This window comes from Sapajus apella, unplaced genomic scaffold (assembly GCF_009761245.1).
Source record: "Sapajus apella isolate SASKATOON/1434 unplaced genomic scaffold, GSC_monkey_1.0 scaffold84, whole genome shotgun sequence".
NCBI lineage: Eukaryota > Metazoa > Chordata > Mammalia > Primates > Cebidae > Sapajus > Sapajus apella.
The window spans coordinates 3,210,087-3,228,908 of NW_022437024.1; the positions used below are offsets into that span (position 1 = coordinate 3,210,087).

The following is an 18,822-nucleotide window of genomic DNA, read 5'->3' on the forward strand; positions in this document are numbered from 1 at the left end:
CTTCAGAAGAAGAAAAGCCGAGCCATACTATTCCTAACACCTAGTTTCTCTAAAGCCAGTATGACAATCTTAAAGAATTACTCTTTTATCCCTTAAAATTTAAAACTTAGTTTTTACCATGTTTCCAGTAAGATTCTAATTCTGTATTAGAAATGGCAGTTCCTTAAACCCAAGTTTTAAATACTTAAACGTTTTTTTTTTGCCCATAAAAAAGGTATTATGTTTACACATTATCAGTAACGCAGAGTATCTTGGTGTAGAACATTTATTTATTTTTCCCACGAATCACTCAAAGTTTAGGTGAGTGGGAAATAATTTTAATCAAAGAATTGTACATTTTCTTCCCACATATCCTGCCTTGTCTTAGGAAATGACACTGTGATCCATTTCATCACAAGTAAAATATTACAAAATATTTACAGGAAAATATTAAAAATAACTCAAACACAAAAGGCAAGATGAAATAAACTGTTTTTGTCAGAAATCTCTACTCCAGTGCCCACAGCACACAAGAAGAGTCAAAACAAAATAAGCAACTAAGATCCCTCTGATCACAAATTTCCAAAGAACTGGTGAAGAAACAGGATGAAAACGGTGGTGTGAAAGGGAATGATGTTAGCAGCACTGCTTCAATAACTGATCTATTCTGAATGAAATACTCTCTTTTATGTGCAGTAAATTCTGAACAAGGCTAAATTTTAGGATATTCCTTGAACTGAAATTAGAAAATACCCTGACAATGGAAGCAGCTCTTTCATCTAAGTTTAATAAGAGCCTCTTTCTCCATGGGCCACTGTCATGAACAGAAGCCTGTTCTGGCACCAAAAGCTGTCACAGTAGCCCTTCCATCTCTTTCATGAAAGCCTCATAGACATCATCCTTAGTTTGTACTGAGACAGGAACAGAAGGACCAGATTTGGGTGCTGCTTTGGCAAGAGGCACAGCAGAATCATCCTCTGACTTTCTTTGGGGAGCAGCAGTAGCCCCTTTATTCTCCCGACGTACTCTCAGTGCAGTCGGCACAAATCGAGTAATCTCTGCCTTGGGATTAGTGATCTGTGGCTTGGCACTGATGGTTGCTGTGGCTTTCTTCTCAATGGTGGCTGCACTCGTATCATCCGCCTTGGGTCGCTGAATCAAGTTGGGTGGGGCACTTAAAACCCCAGGGTTCGGCAAGGGAGCTGGTGGGAAAAGCCCAGGGGGGGCAGGTCCAAGGGGAGGCACCAAAGGTGGGCGCATCATGCCAGGACGAGGTGGAGGAATACCTAAATGAATAAAATAGGCAAGGATGAATACTACAAGAACTAATACAATTTAACTACTATTAAGGACATTTAAATATTAGTTGCCAATTTTTTTTTTTTTGAGTCGGAGTTTCGCTCTTGTTACCCAGGCTAGAGTGCAACGGCTACCGCAACCTCCGCCTCCTGGGTTCAGGCAATTCTCCTGCCTCAGCCTCCTGAGTAGCTGGGATTATAGGCACGCGCCACCATGCCCAGCTAATTTTTTGTATTTTTAGTAGAGACGGGGTTTCATGGTCTCGATCTCTTGATCTCGTGATCCACCCGCCTCGGCCTCCCAAAGTGCTGGGATTACAGGCGTGAGCCACCGCACCCGGCTTAGTTGCCAATTTTTAAAAAAATGGATAACAACTTACAGAAAATAAGCTGAACTCACGTCGCTTACTTTTTAAAACTCAGGAATATTCTATTATAAAACAATATTTACCTTCAACCTGTATTCCTATACTTACAGTAATATGTTCTCTTCTTCCCTAAATCAATGTTCTACTTTAAAATATAAAGTGCCATCAACTGGTTTCACATATTATTTCAAAGCTTACATCCCAAGATTCTATTCCAGCTGGATAGTGCAGATATTAGTAAGTCAGGAGACTGATCCCCATGCATTATATTTCCATACCACTTCCCTCACACAAAAAGGTAACAATGGGCAGGAAATAAAATTTTAACCCTGGTTATTAAATGCACATGGAGGCTGAGCACAGTGGCTCACACCTGTAATCCCAGTACTTCGGGAGGCTGAGGCGGGTGGATCATTTGAGGTCAGAAGTTCAAGACCAGCCTGATCAACATGATGAAACCTTTTCTCTACCAAAAAAAAAAAAATAGCAGGGCATGGTGGTGCACGCCTGTAATCCCAGCTACTTGGGAGGCTGAGGCAGGATAATCGCTTGAACCTGGGAGGCGGAGATTGCAATAAGTTGAGACTGCACCATTACATACCAGCCTGGGCAACAAGAGCGAAACTCTGGCTCAAAGAAAAAATAAAATGAACATGGAGCAAGAGAATGCAACTAATCACAATCTGTCATCATTACTCGAAAAGAACTCATGTACTATCAACAGTTCACACATACATAACATTCATATACCAAGAACTGCAGATTTCAATTCTTCAAATGCCACTTTTAAAGTATTATATTTTATTATATCTAACATCCTATTGTTTATACAAACTCCTAATTATTCTGTGCACCACTGAGAGAGAGAGAGGAGAAAAAAAAAAAAGCCCCAGCTGCACTTAAAAGAGCAGACCTTCACAGGAAACTGGCACATTTTAGTGTGGGAAACTAGAAATACCTGCCACATAAAACAAGCCTACAAGAAAATCTGCATGTCTAACCTTGACACTAAGTAGAGCAAAGAGAAAAAACTCTGTAATTTTAAACTTTTAGTTGGTACTCACACAGATGCATGAAACAGCTTCGTAACTACTAAAACCAAAAAATTATCAAATAGAAAATTTAATCCCACGTTTTCTAGCTAGAAGTCCCTCAAGTGACAGGCAGAATAAAGTGCAAATACCCACTGGAAGAATTCTACTTCAAGCCAGGCCAACAGCAATTTAAAAACCACTACTGACTGTAAGATTACCTCAGATTTCACAATACTGAAATGTGACAATATGTTTCAGAGCAAATGAAATAATAAACAGTAGGCTAAATTTTTATTATAGAAATTGAAAGTGTCACCTGGAGGTGCAGGGGGAGGTAGCCTTGGTGGGGGTCCCCGAGGGGGAGGACCAGGAGGCAGACCTGGAGGTGGACCTGGGGGAGGGCCAGGGGGTCGGCCTGGTGGTGGTCCTGGAGGTAAAAGTCGGGGTAAAGGCCCTCGGAGTCCTGGCATTCCAGGTGGTCTCAGGAATGGAGGAGCTCCTGAAAAAGAGAAAAATGATAAATTAATGTCACACAAATATACATTAAGTAATAATTATAGCTTAAAAGTAACTCAAATATAGTTTGACTTTAACCTGAAATCAGATCAACTTCAAAAACTTAATGAAACATATATGAAAACATAATTCATTCAATATCTGAACACCAGAAAAAGAGTACTAGATTTGTTGAGGATCTTTAATTTCCCAACACTGACTAAAAGCATATTCAATCACAGCTCTGCAGTGCTGGAAATACACAATGGTGATAATTCTTTTTTTTTTTTTTTTTTTTTTTTGGAGACGGAGTTTCACTCATGTATGTTACCCAGGCTGGAGTGCAATGGCGCGATCTCGGCTCACAGCAACCTCCGCCTCCTGGGTTCAGGCAATTCTCTTGCCTCAGCCTCCTGAGTAGCTGGGATTACAGGCATGCACCACCATGCCCAGCTAATTTTTTGTATTTTTAGTAGAGACGGGGTTTCACCATGTTGACCAGGATGGTCTCGATCTCCTGACCTCGTGATCCACCCGCCTCGGCCTCCCAAAGTGCTGGGATTACAGGCTTGAGCCATTGCGCCCGGCCAAGAATTCTTAAATGTTTCCAGTATAAGCTGAAAATGGAATAAAAAACACAATGCTTTAAGGAACCCCCCCAAAACTCATGAACATATAAGACCATTAAAAATGACATAAGATAGGTAATTTTGCTTTGTACCAATCGGAAAATGATTAGCTCAACTGAAGAAAACTTAGAAGGCTGACAGTGGGATGAAGGACTTAAATCACAAATAGCTGAAAAGTTCTCTGTTGCTTCATTTTATAATCTTTTTATACTTTTAAGCTGAAAACTTAATAAACAGATTAATCACCTTTGCCTCTAAAAAAGATCTACAACTAAAAGGACTATGCAGATTACACTGACATTCAAAATTCCTAACTTAAGAACACAAGACAGTATTAATTGTGTCTTACTCCCACTCACTGCCAATTTAGAACTAGGTCAACTTATCATACTAAAAAGCAATACTAAAGAAAGCCTCCATTACATGTTCGAGTTTCTGTCTGCTGTAATCAGAAGAACTTTGAAAAAAGGAGTGCTTTGGAGAAAAACAGGTGCTATCAGTAGAACTATGAGTTGCAAACAACAGTTTGGGAATGAACAAGTTTTACTTGTCTTTTTAGAATCCTTCACATCTTAACAGAATTCCATTAGGAAGAAACAAGAAAACATGAACAATAACAATGCATAATATTTTTTGGAATGACTTCACTCTAACCTCATTTAAACTTTATTCACAGTATTTAAGGCTTACCGGGAGGTGGACCAGGAGGAAGGCCCGTAGGTGGCCCAGGAGGCCGTAATGGTGGAGCAGGTGGTGGTCCAAGAGGTGGTGGTCCTGGCATGGGAGGTGCTTGTATCTGAGAAGGAGGAACAGACTGCGGGGGAGCCTGCTGCTGTGAAGAAGCAGTGGATGTGCCATCGGAATGGGATTCCTCTTTATGTTGTTTTTGTGATTGCTTTTCTGCTTCAGAGTCATCAGAATCATCTTCATCATCATCTTCTGAAAATTCCTCTACTTCCCGTCCCTCCTCAGGGATTTCTTGACCTGAAAGAAATTTTAAACCCAATAAATAGAGTTGATTCGGTTTCTTTCAGGTTGGAGAATAGCAATGACTAAATACGCATGGTTAATAAATACGTTCTTAAAATTAAAAACCAAATAGTCTTCTTCAATAAAATACTTAGATGTGAAAGAATAAAATAATATTCTACTCATCTATGTTAGTGTAGCATAGTGGAATGAACTCAGGCTTTAAAAGAAGATAGACCAAGATTTAAATGCCAGTTCAACCACTTACTTGTTGTGTAACTTTGGGCAGCCTATATAATGGCTCCAAACCTTATTTTTTTAAAACAAGGACTTATTATTTACTTGAAGATAGTTGAGATATTAAATGGAAAAATGTACGTAAAGCAATTAGCGTGAGGAAACACCAAAAGGTGATTCACTATTTTTTCCCTGCCTTACCTGCCATACGAAGCATCATGGCTTGAAGAGGAGTCAGTTCCTTCATATTCTTCTTTTTCTTCCTTGATTTTCCAGGCATATCTGCAAACCGTACACTCAGACCTAAGGGGACAGGAAGGGAGTGAAGTAGATTGGGTTCAACAAAATTCAGTAAATGTTTACTATATAATACTATAAAGAACTAGATATGATTGCTACTTACTACTTGGCAGAAATGCAGGAAGAGATAGCTATATTAACAATATGAAGACCTGGATAAAAACAATTTTCTTGAAAATATAAATTACTAAAATTGGCCAAGGAAGTGATAAGTTCAGAATATTCAAAACTTAAAGGGTAGTTGAAGAGCTCCTTAAAAGCTACAAATAATTTTAAGAGGAAATTCAGCCAAACATTAAGTTACAGAAATCTCCTAATAAAGAGGATAGGAAAAGAAGAAACAGGCTGGGTGAGGTGGCTCACGCCTGTAATTCCAGCACTTTGGGAGGCCAAGGTGGGCAGATCATGAGGTCAGGAATTTGAGACCAGCCTGACCAACATGCTGAAATCCCGTCTCTACTAAAAATACAAAAAAAATTAGCCAGGCGTGGTGGCAGGCACCTGTAATCCTAGCTACTCAAAAGGATGAGGCATGAGAATCACTTGAACCTGGGAGTCGGAGGTTGCAGGAAGCCAAGATCATGCCACTGCACTCCAGCCCAGGTGACAGGGCAAGACTCTGTCTCAAAAAAAAAAAAAAAAGGATAACAAGAGCACAACAATGAAATGTTACCCAACTCATGAAGCTAGCATAACCCTGATACCAAAAATCATCTCTGGCCAACATAAAATATAAGCAAGTTTAAACACGTTTATAGCAGCACAATTTGCAATTGCAAAAATCTGGAACCAATCTAAATGCCCATCAACCAATGAGTGAATAAAGAAAATGTGGTATATATCCACCATGGACTACTACTCGGCCATAAAATGGAACAATATAATGGCCTTTGTAGCAACCTGGATGGAGTTGGAGGCCATTATTCTAAGTTAAGTAACTCAGGAATGAAAAACCAAATATTGTATGCTCTCACTTATAAGTGGGAGCTAAGATATGAGGATGCAAAAGCATAAGAATGATACAATGGACTTTGGGGACTCAGTGGGGAAGGATGGGAGGGGAGTGAGGGAAAGAAGACTACAAACGGGGTACAATTTATATACTGCTGGGGTGAGGGACACATGAAAATCTCAGGAATCACTATTAAAGAACTCATCCTTGTAATCTAACACCACTTGTTCTCCAAACATTATCAAAATTAAAATTTACAAAAAGGAAAAAAATATGTAAGCAGGTCGATTCTAACAGTGTTTTAAAAGCCAGCAATGTAATTCACTACAATAAAGAACTTACAAAGAACAAAAAAATATAATAACGTCCCAACAGATACATAAAAAATATTTATGATTAAGAAATAACCCTCTTAGCAAGCTAAGACGAAAAAGAACTTCTTAACTGACAAAGGCTATTCATTAAGACACCGGATAGGAGCATTCTCGGTAAACATTTTAGGAGGAGAAAAGTTCCAAGTGGACAGGACTTTAGTTTTGTTTACCCTGTATCCTTAGTGCCTAGAAAAAAATTCCCTGTGTATAGTAAAAACTCAGTAAATATTAGCTGAGTGAATATCAAGTCAGAGTTAAGACAGCCATTTTTATAACATGTGTGTTGATGAGTATATATAAGAAAAATCTGGTTGGGTGTGGTGGCTCACGTCTGTTATTTCCAGCACTTTGGGAGGCCGAGGCAGGTGGATGACCTGTGGTCAGGAATTCGAGAACAGCCTAGCCAACATGGTAAAACCCCACCTCTTCTAAAAATACAAAAATTAGCTAGGTCTGGTGGCAGGTGCCTGTAATCCCAGCTACTTGGGAGACTGAGGCTGCCTGGGAAAATTGCTTGAACCTGGGAGGTGGAGATTGCAGTGAGCTGAGATTGCGCCATTGCACTCCAACCTGGGTGACAAGTGTGAGATTGTCTCAAAAAAAAAAAAAAAGAAAAAGAAAAAGAAAAATCTCTTGGCAGAATAAAAGGAAAAGAAGGCAAGAGACCACATAGTCACAGAAAAAAAATGGAGCTGCTGTGGCTCTAATGGCTTTCTACTTTCTAGTACTAGTTCCTACCTAACAGTTCTCTATACATTACCAGCTCTATCTATTCTTTTTAACTAGCTTTTTTGTTGGCAACCATGATTCTTAAGACACAGCAGGAGAAAAATTTGTCATCAATATTAACATTAGTATTGCATAGTATTATATAAGTATTCTGTTGTAGGCCACAAAAATAATCCCAAAAGAAGCTCCCGAACTGCTGAGGTTTGACAGAATTAATGTGCATTTTGCACTGCCAGTACCTATTACAAAGATTAAAATGTTCTTGACAAATGTCATAACTACTTTTAAAGAGTACATGTAACTCAATTTGAATTTTTGTAATAATCAAAACATACACATTATAGATACGTTTCATGATTCCACTCATGAGTGTACCTGGGTTTAAATTATGATCCTGGTTCATAATATATAAGATAACCATAAAAGGGCTTTAAAGGTAGGGCTATTTGCCTTTCTTTCCTATAACATACCATAATAACATATGCTTATGCTATTGAATAGTTATTATACCTTTTGCCCTAAAGTGAACTTTATTACAGACATTTTTATTACACTGTTTAATGCTTTTCCTCATAAATGTCCACTGAGTACTTACTGTGTCAAAAACTTTCAAAATTTTAATATACAAAGATGAATACAGCTATGAGCCCTACTTCCAAAGACTTCACAGGACTTTCACAGATTCACTAATAAATTAGGACCTTCGGCTTGTTTCCTCTTTATCGATCAATACCATGAATCCTTCATCTGCACATACCTGACTTCTTTTCTTCATTGTTGTCTCTCTCACCATCATCACGGTGCACGAATTCATCCCCCTCACTTTCTCCATCTGATTTGTCAGTGTCACTGTCATCAGTACTATCATCATGCTTATCTTGATCCATGTCCTCAGGATAGCCATCATCTTCACTGGTGCTAGAAATATCATCATCATGACCTCGCTGGGCTGAAAAGTGGGAAGGGAACATGGACAAGTAACATTATTGGATCCTCCAAAACACGGTACCCAGAAATACTGAAAATTATGTTATTTTAACTCAAGACTGTAATAACTTCTTACAAAAAAAAATTCCTGTACATAGCTATTCATATAGTCTAACAATATTTTCATTTGCCAATAATTTTAAACACTACTTTTTGGTAATTTAAGATTTTTTTAAAAAGAGGTTCTAATTTGAGAACCCATTTCCTTTGGCAACAATCATATTTATATACACATACACAGTCAGTGAATGTATACAACACTGTAGTCTGATGACAACAAGCTAAAAGGGAACAAGATACACAAGTCTTAAAAGATAGAGTTACATCTCTAAGAAAAGCCTAATTTAAAACACAATATACTTATGTACGATGCTTTTACTTGGATAGATCCTATAATTTATCCAACTGTATGTATATGAGTATATATATGACATCCTCTCATTTACTTCCTAAGTTCTGAGAGTGGTGAACAATATGTTAAACAGGGCCAACATAAAAAATGGTAATTATAACAGCAAAAGAACAGTCACTCCTCACCAAGTTCAGGACTATATAACATGTCTTCATCTCGCCTACGAGGGGGAAGATCGAGGGCAAAACCAACTTTACGGCCATACATCTGCACGACCTGAGGAGGAGGTGGACCAGGAGGAGGGCCAGGAGGTTTTCTGCCAGGGGGTAAACGAGGAACACCATGTCCAAGAAGAGGAAGGATAGAAACTGCCCGAGTTGGAGGTCTGTTAAAAAAAACAAAAACAAAAAAACCCCACAGTAATCACTTAATAATAATATTTTTCTCTTCTAAACAATTTTCAAGGGATTTCTTATTTTACATTTAATCAAATTTCATACTGTTTACATCCACATTGTCTTTTATTTACCCCGGCATTAATTCTGGCACTGGACAGTCAATTTGTGCTTTTACTAAATGCACTCTGATTGTGACACTGCTTCCTTACCCATAGGCTGAGGTTTTCTTTAGGATGGAGGGTGGCTGGGCACCAGGAAGTGGAATGTCCTGGATCAAAATGTTGGAAGGAGCATGTGGCATATCTGGCAAAGGAATACTCTCCACTTCCACATGCTGAGCATTCTGAAACAGAGAGAAACTTTCAGTATTACGATAAAAAAGTCATCCACAAACTAAACACTAAAAATGACAAGTTAGCTGTTTCATGACTCAGACATGCTTTCCAACTAACATAAATATCACTAAAACCCCCACAAAAATAGCCTCACATCAATACTTCCAAAGACTGTCAAAGAGTTGAAAAAACCTTTATTACTGAAAACACCAAAACACAGCTGCTTTTTCTCCTCTTACTATCAGGTAAGTCTTTTTGTGTATGATTTGAAATACCTGTTGTTTAGAGAAATCCAACTGTTAAAAGTATCTAACACCAAAGTTACCCTATTTAATTTGCAGGGTGATAGAAAAATAATACATGTCAACTAACAAATGTATATATCCAGTGGTGCAGGTTGGGCTCATTAGCTTGCCTATGTTGAATTTCTGTTGTGTATTGGCTTAGCTTACCTAATCAAGTTAACTCGTGCCCTCCTCTGTAAAATGAGGGGCATATTACCTCCTTTACAGAAATTACAGCATTTGACTTTTTCCCATCTTTGAGGTAAAATTTACAAAATGTACAAATTCAGTCAAGTTTTGACAAATGCATATACCTCATACTCCTTCCCAATCCATCTCTAATATCCCGCAAGGCAACCACTGCTACATTTTTTTTCCTGCATAGATTAGTTGTACCTATTCTAGAAATGAAATTGTAACAATGAAATAAACTTAGCATGTTTTTGAGATTTATTGATAATTTTTTTTATTCCATGTTGGTTTGAGTATTAGATTATTCCTTTTACTGCTGAACAGTATTCCATTGTATAAATATACTACAGTTTAATTATCCATTATATTATTAGTGAACAGTAGGCTGATCCTAGTTTTGAATTAATTTCTCCTGCTTAAATACAGAGGATTAGATTTGCTGGTTCACAGGGTAAGCATGTTTAGTTTTAGAAGAAATTGCTATGAGGAAGAGGTTCAGCATGATCCATTCTCCCATTAACTTTTTAAATATAAGTACAGATAGAGCATCCCTAATCTGAAAATCTAAAATGCTCCAAAATCCTAAACTTTTTGACTCCCATATAATGCCATGGTGGAAAAATCCAAACCTGACGTAATGTGATGGGCCGCAGTTTTGTTTCATGCACAAAATTTACAAAATTATCTTTAGACTATGTGCATATGCAACATAAATTTCATGTTTAGACTCAGGTCCAATCCCTAAAATATATGCAAATATCCTGCCCCCAAGAAAAACCCCTAAATCCAAAACACTTCTGGTCTCAAGCATTTTGCATAAGGGATACTCAAATCTGTATAATATTTTAGTTTATCTCTCAAAAAACAAAACAAACAAACAAAAAAAACCTTGATTACCTTGACAGCATCAAAATACTGGCTAAGTTGAGCCCTCTTCTGTTCATACTCTACTTCTAGCTTTCTCAATTCTTTGTAAATATCTGGATTCTCTTTTTCATAGAGTCGTAGAATACGTTCAAAGGTTTCACGCAGCTTTTTACGTTTGTCTTTCAGTACTTTCTCATTTAATTGTGGCTGTTGCACTGGGTTAAACTCTGAGAGAAAAAGTAGATTATGGGATTAAAGGAGGGGCCACTTCAATTAGGTATCAACAGGTTACATAATAAAAACCTCCATATATGCTGAAAAGTTTTTAAGAGCTCTAGATACCAAACATACTCTTTTCAACTTATTCAAAGAACTACAATTTTATTAAAATCCCCACCCCTTTTAGATGGCCACTAATTTTACTTTTCTCAGAAATGCTACCTAATTAAGACTTCTTAATTAAGAGAGCCAATGCATGCTTTTTTCTGCCTTCACTAGTCTGTATTGAGTTTTATAAATTGTAACTGGAACCCTGATGAATAGTGTTGTCTTCACCCCTTTCCGTTTTCTTAAAAGAACAACAAGTTTATCTTCTTCTTTAAATCCTATTTAACTATTAATCTTGGTAATTTATTCAAATCCAGAAGGTGTATTCTTACACCATACGATTCCTAGTGTGATTAGGAAAAGCTCTGAATGTCTGAGTTTTAATCTTAGCTTTGCCACTACATAGCAGTGCGACCTTGAGAAAGCCATATAATCTCTCTGTGCCTGAGTTTCCTAACCTGTAAAATAGGGACAGTGCACCTACCCTAAAAAATTGTGAGGATTAGAAAACTCGTGGGAAAAAAACTGGCGTGTAGCAAGGTAACTACTCAAGAAACCTCAGTTATTACTATTTTTTCCTTTTAAAACAACACATAACATTTGGGGTCATTTAATGAAGGATTCCCTGATTTCCCAAGGAAAGCAACTATCCTTGCTGTTATTTGGACCAGAGGCAAGAAGTAGAATCAGTTATAGCTCAACTGGGAAAGATCTGGGATCCTGAAGCCTGACCCACAGCTCTTACCCAGGCTAGCTGCCCAGATTCTTCGACATTATTTCAGAAACCTTGTAATAGCATAATGCCATGACTGGATTTTTTTGTACCCCATTTAACGTATCATTGAAGAGCTTCACTGCATCTCTTTTACTTACTACTCTGTTTTTGGACAAGCCATAGAACTTGTAAAAGATCACTTTAAAATACTATTTTAAAAAGTTGACAAAGGGTAGAAGACAAAGTGGCAAAAATTTGACAGGTGAAAAGCACATGGAAGTTAAGTAGACTATTTTATTTTCTGCATGTTTGAAAATTTCTATTAAAAGAAACAAATAAAATATTCTACATGTTCTAATATCAAACAGAAAGGGTATTTGTGGGTTGGGATAAAATTTCCAGCAGCAGTATCAATGATTTTCAAACTTAACAAAAAAGACAACATCCAGCCATTTCATGTGATTCCAGTTATAACAAAGCAGCGATACTTAACATGCATATGGAGAGGGTATAAAATTATTCTATGAAATGTGAAAAAGGCAAAGAATCCTGGTATAGTATTTTATATACTTGGTTTTAGGTATTTGATGATTTTTTTTCTACATCTTTACTAAAAATTGGAAATTTTTACTCAAAATTTGGATAAATTGGAAATGCCTTATATTAACAGTGGCCTGATACTTAGATTTACATGGTAGTTGCCAACATTAAATAAAAGATGACAAACAAAAAACCCAAGGTTATTTCATAAACCAGATTAAGTCTTTTCCTGAAAAGCAAGCTGGCCAAACTAAGCTTCTGTTATCTCATAATAACAATTAGCTGAAAGCCAAATAACCGCTCTCCTCTTATTCTAGTGTCTGGAGTCTCCAGTTTGCAACAGCCCTCTAGCACTCCATTTTGCCTCCCTGAAACTAACATTAAATTCAAACATCAAATGCCATCGTGCTGTTCTGTTTTACTTAGGCCTGTGCTGCTTCACTCATTACCTGCCTGCCTCTGTATGTATCAGACTGTTACAGCTGCCTGTTTGTAAATTCTTACCCATTTCATCCAATTTCTCCATGTCTCGGATAATCTGTTTTGGATCCTTCATCTTTAAAACTGCAGCTCGAACCATCATGCGCTGTTTTTTGTTCTTAGAAAAAGAGGGGCAGAACGTCAACAAGTCAGACACTCATGAGTTTTATTTCAACTGGCTTTAAGAATCTAAACAGAATTTTGAATTCCTTGGCTTCTGATCACTTGTTTCAACCACCAGAAACAGCTATGTCATTTTTTTGGCCTTAAAAACGTTTAGACTTGTCAAAAAGATAAAGAAATGCTATTTTTAAGATGTGCTTTCTTTCTTTTCTTTTCTTTCTTTTTTTTTTAAAGTATTTGAAATGGTTTTTATTATACCCTAAATTCTGGTAAATATTGGGTTTGTTTCTAGCTTCCCTACTGGTTCATCCATCTATGTCCCTTGTCCCAGGACTGCACCAGAAGCAGAGGATGGAACAATGATCTTCCCACCTTCTTGAAGGCAACTTCCTCATATTGTACAGAACTGGTAACAGCCTAGGGGATGGGAGGAGTCCCATGGGTCAGTCTTCATCTGTGTCACTAGGGCCCGTGTACTGGCAGATGGCATCGTAGTGAAGCTCCACCACCTGATTCTCTCTTGGCAGTTGCACCAAAGCCCGGCTCCGTGCACTGTCCCGGTTCAGCAAATGTCCCACCCTTCCAGCCTGTGGGCCCAGCACCACCATCACACGGTCACCCTCTGCCTTGGGAACCAGTGTCTCCAGCATGTCTTCCCTCAGGCCTTCCAGGACTCGGCCTTCATGTGTCTGACATACACAGGTATCTGGGCTTAGGACATCTTCAATTATCATCTTGGTGTTATAATACTGGCCACCTTTGTACATCTTGTCCACAAACCGCATGCGCAGGTTCCTGTGCAACCAGTGCTGACTCCTGGTGGCTGCTTTCTCACTCTTGGCTGCAGGCCCATTCTGTCGGTCTGGAAGGTGTTTCTGCTTCCTCTCTGAGCTGTCCTGCTGGATGTGGAGTTCTCGATTCCGGAGGGTCTTCCATAATGAGGCAGTTCCGTTCTGTTGCCTGAGATCCAAGGTGTTCTTGTTAAATCCCTGCTGGGAGACAGGCCATAGGCAGTACTAACAGTCACCATCCGGCTCCCCACAGCCAGAGGAACCATGGCCCGAACATTGTCAGGATCGAGGCCTTCCACTTTCCCATACAGGCCTCGGTGAGGGCCAGAAAGAACCATTACAAATCCTCCAGGCACCAGCCCTTGAGGCTGATCTTCCTTATCCTTCCCTTGCTCATCTGGCCTTGGCATGCGGGAGGGGCCGGCAGGGGTCAAGGCCTGGGCCTCGATCAGGTTGGCACCCAGCCCTAATCCCTTAGGCCACAGTGACTTGACACAGGGCTTCACTACTTGATTGAAGGTGCGACAGATGCCCTCGCCGGGTTTCCAGCCCATGCCCCGCAGCATGGCCAGCCCATAGGCCTCCACGGGGACCACCTCATAATTGGCCTCCTCTGGCACTGTCTCAGCCCGGGATTTGCTGTCTGCCCCTTCCCCGCTGGGGGTGCAACCTTTCTGGATCATGGGGATAGCATGCATGGGGTCAAAACCCGCATTCTCTCTCTCCTCCAGAGACTCCTTGGATTCCTCAATGAGCTCCTCCACAGCCTGGGACAGCACCCCATCCACCAAGGCCCCAGAATCTGTGGATGGCCCAGGTGACCGGGCTGGTGGCTGCCTGCGATAGTCATTCTGGATCAAAGGGATCCTTGGGGGCTTCCTGGGGCTTCACACTCTGCAGCTCCCTTCCTTCCACAGATTTCAAGAAATCCTTCTCCTCTGGGGATGGCCTGGCGCTGTCTCCCGAGTCGGCCAGCTGCCTTTGGGCAGGCGTGCGAGTGAAGCCAAATGAAATTGGGGCAGTGGAAGCAGCATTCAGCGGCAAAACAACCTCTTCGGAGTCCGCCATCTTGCCCTTTTTTCAAGATGTGCTTTCTTAGGAAAGCATTTCTTTTAACTCTGTGAGATCTTTAGCAGTTACTTAAACACACAAACACACTTTAAATTTCTTTCTTTTTTTTTCTACCTCTTAGGTTCTTGAAGACTTTGGGTGGTTGTTCCTGCCCCTTGTTCTAAAACCTCTGCTAGCTGAAGTCCAAAATTTTATCAAAAAAATAAAAAAATTAAAAAAAAAAAAAAGCACAAAGGTCGAAGTGCTAAAATTATATAAAGAATATTTCGGCTGGGTGCAGTGGCTCACACCTGCAATCTAAGCACTTTGGGAGGTTGAGGTGGGCAGACCAAAAGGTCATGAGTTCAAGATCAGCCTGCCAATATGGTGAAACTCTGTCTCACTAAAAATACAAAAATTAGCTAGGCGTGGTGGTGGCAGGTACCTGTAGTCCCAGCTACCCAGGAGGCTAGGGCAAGAGAATTGCTTGAACCCGGGAAGTGGAGGTTGCAATGAGCTGAGATTCCACCATTGCACTCCAGCATGGGCGACAGAACAAGACTTTGTCTCAAAAAAAAAAAAAAAAAAAAAAAAGAGATTAAAAAATTTTGCAGAATTTAATGCTAAACACGAAGACACAATTGAACATTATTTAAAATCTGTGTTGCTTCTATGTATTAAGGCACAATACTATAAAGCAAATCCTTTCTTATTCTGTTGAAGTACTTTGCCACAAATTCAACAGCTAAGAGGAAAATGCTAATCAGGAAAATGGATATATAAAGCTATCTGGCATCATATTTATTTCCATTCTCATCAGTAGGCTTTAAAACAGTTATGTTTTAATAAATAACAAAAAAGAATTATTTTCAAAAATATTTAACTCATTGGGAAAAGTAATCAAACAATATCATTATAACCCGTGTGAGCTTCTCTGCAAAGTTACTTCAGTTCCTTAGTAAATTTTGGCTTAGTTTATTCCACAGTTTTTATAAAAAGCATAAAGCCTCTTTTCTCATAAAATTAGAAATGTTATTCTGAAACCTACTAATCCCAAATCACAAGATGTGCCAAACAATACTTAAAGTTTTACAAGATGCTTCTGAAATCATACCTTCTTTAATTCTCTCTTCCGGGCTTCCTTTCCTTTAAAAGAAGAGAGGGAGATATAATAAAACTTTTGAATCTTGAACATTAGCATTTTCTCCAATTTAATACAGGTAAGTCTTTACTGTGGGGAGTTACAGTATGCACTGTAAAATAGCAGCATCTTTGGCCTCTATCCACTACATGCCAATAGCATCCCTCAAATTATAACAAAAATGTGAAGACATTTTTGTTTAATGTTTCATAAAAAACAACTATGTGTCTGAAGGAAAAGGATAACATAAAATGCTAAACAAGGGCTCGCAAAACTAATTTGCTCAAAATTTCAAATACAAAGAGAAAGCTTTCAGCCAACTCTACTGTGCAATTCAATCAAATTTGAAAAATATTGGTACTAATTTATTTGCATGTTTAAAGTCTTAATCATGTGCCCATACAAACACTGAATATACAATTTATTCCTCTTATCACTGCTCGTCTTGTAATTAAGCCACAGGGAAAGAAATCCTCTAATATTTGCAATTTTTAGCACTGTCCTACTTCATCATTCCACACTAATGGCCACTTACGGGCTTGGTCTGTGGGGTTCATAAATTTTCCACTCTTGGTGGATGATGTAGATCTCCGTCCCATGTTGACAATCTGTATGGTTTACTTGCTCGTTAAAAAAAGAAAAACCTGTGAAGGTGAAGACAAAGAAATAGCTTATATTTCCTATATTGATTTCTTCCTTTTTCTAGTCCTTACCAATCTCTGAAAAGAAACATTCCTTTAATTATAAATTCTGTGAGACCGTTCTTTCCTTAGTTTTGACTTTAATGTCTAAGAAAGATGGCATCAACTTTCTTGACCATGAAAATTTAGATCTCTATTATTCTTTAGAAACATGATGAACGTGAAGCCCACTTTGAATATCCTCAAGTCATCAATTTAACCCTTTTTTATGGATATAGCATTGACTATGTCAACTGATAGACAAAACTAGAAAATGCGTTAACGGTATGGCACAAACCATGAACATCAGAAGCCATTAGTCCTTCTACTATAACCTCCCTTTATTAACATGTAATTGTAAAAGAAGAATAAGAAGGGAATGAGTGTATAGATATTGGCTCAAAACAAATACCTCACCCTTGCCTCTCTCCATGGTTTTTCTTGGCATGTATCCTGTACATTCTCAACACCTCTAAAACAGCAAAAACTCATTATTTTAAGCATATTTAATTCAGATTCAGTTCTAATTCGGACATAATTCTTGACTCTGAAGAGTTCAAAACACAACTAAAAATGCAAATATTTGAAATGAGTGCTACATTAAGAAGCTCCCCACAACTTAAATACTAAGACATATATTTTCTTACCAATACCTGACTCCCAATATATATTTCTTAAGGTAATTAAAAGGAATACTTATGTTTGAAGAAAAAATACTTTGTAAGCTAAAACTTTTATTAACACAGTACACTATTACATGACTTCTTTCTCGTATTTCAAAAGAATGGGGCTTAATTTTTTGAAGCCCAGTCTTTCCAGTAATAAAGACGGCCAAATTTGCTTCCTTTTCCAAGTAGGCACTTTTTAAAGGTAAGAAAGGGAAGATTTTGTCAGACGAGTGTATTACAGTTAATTTCTCTTTTACTAAGTGTTCAATTGCCCCGATTTCCGCCAGATGTTTCAGAGCTGTTTTGGTGGCATTTCTTTCAAGACACGGGTGACAAAGGCTCTGATTTTTCAGCTTTCTCATCTAAAAAATGGGGACATCATTACTTTACAACAAAGCTCTGATGATACAATGGGACTACAAACAAAATATCCTGTGATGTTTGACTCACTATTTAACTATAATCTTTATAATGGGTCTATATTCCTGGCCTATACAACCTGTCAAGCGGTTTCCTTGTCAGAAAAACTGGGTGGTGGGAAAGTAGCAGGGAGTAGGAGGTAGGGAAGGGGGAAAACAAGCAAAATCAGTACAAATACAAGCTCCCATCTTTGATTGGGTGCGTTTCTGTACTCCCTTAGTGTCCTCAAGGCACACGTTCTGAATCTCCTCCCCCACAAATGAGAAACAACGAATTACGGAGAATTTTACGGAAGATACCGGAGCTTAAGTCTGCAGATTAGTTTTTTGTCTACAAGCGGGGGAGACTGGAAAATCAGGCCAAGTAACCGTTGGGGAACTCTTAAATAGCCAAAGAGGCTTAAATGACATAGGGTCCAGGTTCACCAAAGGAGGCAACAGCAGCAACTGCCGAAACCATAGCGACGGTTGACCGACCATGATTCAAGGTACGAGACGTGAAGCCTAAGGCTACCAATCAACGTGCATAGGAAGCCGCCCCAACCGACCCTGGCGAAGCCAACCGCGTAATCGCTGGTCGCCGCGCCACCCCAGGCCCAGCAATGCCCCAGTCCGCAACCAGGAGACCCCAACTGGGGAGAGGAGGAGCGCGGCAAAGGGGCTGGGTGTCCCCGAAGCCGCTGCGCGGGCCGCAAAAGGGACGGAAGAGACAAGGAAGAGCAGAAAAGCAATCCCCTACACTCACACTTCTGCTGTGCTCCCAGGACTGCGAGAAGCGGGGAGGGAGCGATTCCCAGCCTCTTTTATCAGGTAAGGGCCTTCAACTCGGCCTCTCGGTCAACCCCTCAGCCACCGCCATCTTGAAACCTCGCGCCCCTCCGCAATCCTTACGTCATTTCCCATTCCTCCGTCCCGCCTTCTCTCTGCGTAGCTCAGTCCTGGAACCATAGAGAATACCTAAGAATCCAGGACCAGAGTCGCTTCCGGCTCCATACAATACCCAATTGGTTGGTTGTCGGCTAAAAGCCCGCCTCATTGCGAGTATCTAATACAATAGGAATTAGAAGATGAATGCTGCTATCTGATTGGTTGACGATCCTGCCTCGAGT

General features: G+C 39.3%; 1 protein-coding gene and 1 pseudogene across 3 annotated transcripts; both read right to left on the reverse strand.

The window, feature by feature from the left end:
- Positions 1 to 249: 249 nt before the first annotated feature.
- WBP11 (WW domain binding protein 11) lies at positions 250 to 18,601 on the reverse strand. Of its 2 annotated transcripts, none has more exons than XM_032253715.1 (12): positions 18,459 to 18,601; positions 16,482 to 16,590; positions 15,920 to 15,951; positions 12,866 to 12,959; positions 10,810 to 11,006; positions 9,311 to 9,444; positions 8,889 to 9,088; positions 8,122 to 8,313; positions 5,211 to 5,312; positions 4,494 to 4,787; positions 2,996 to 3,178; positions 250 to 1,265 (listed from the first exon to the last, which is right to left on the reverse strand). In XM_032253715.1, the coding sequence occupies exons 2-12, from the start codon at positions 16,543 to 16,545 to the stop codon at positions 832 to 834; spliced, it is 1,926 nt and encodes a 641-aa protein (XP_032109606.1). In that variant the 5' UTR covers positions 16,546 to 16,590; positions 18,459 to 18,601; the 3' UTR covers positions 250 to 831. The 2 variants fall into 2 exon arrangements, with proteins under 2 accessions (XP_032109606.1, XP_032109607.1); XM_032253716.1 differs by lacking the exon at positions 18,459 to 18,601 and adding an exon at positions 17,039 to 17,459 and having other exon boundaries at positions 832 to 1,265.
- On the reverse strand, positions 13,196 to 15,104 carry LOC116533833 (annotated as a pseudogene). Its single transcript, XR_004261465.1, has one exon. The product of XR_004261465.1 is annotated as a G-patch domain and KOW motifs-containing protein pseudogene (transcript).
- Positions 18,602 to 18,822: the final 221 nt, after the last annotated feature.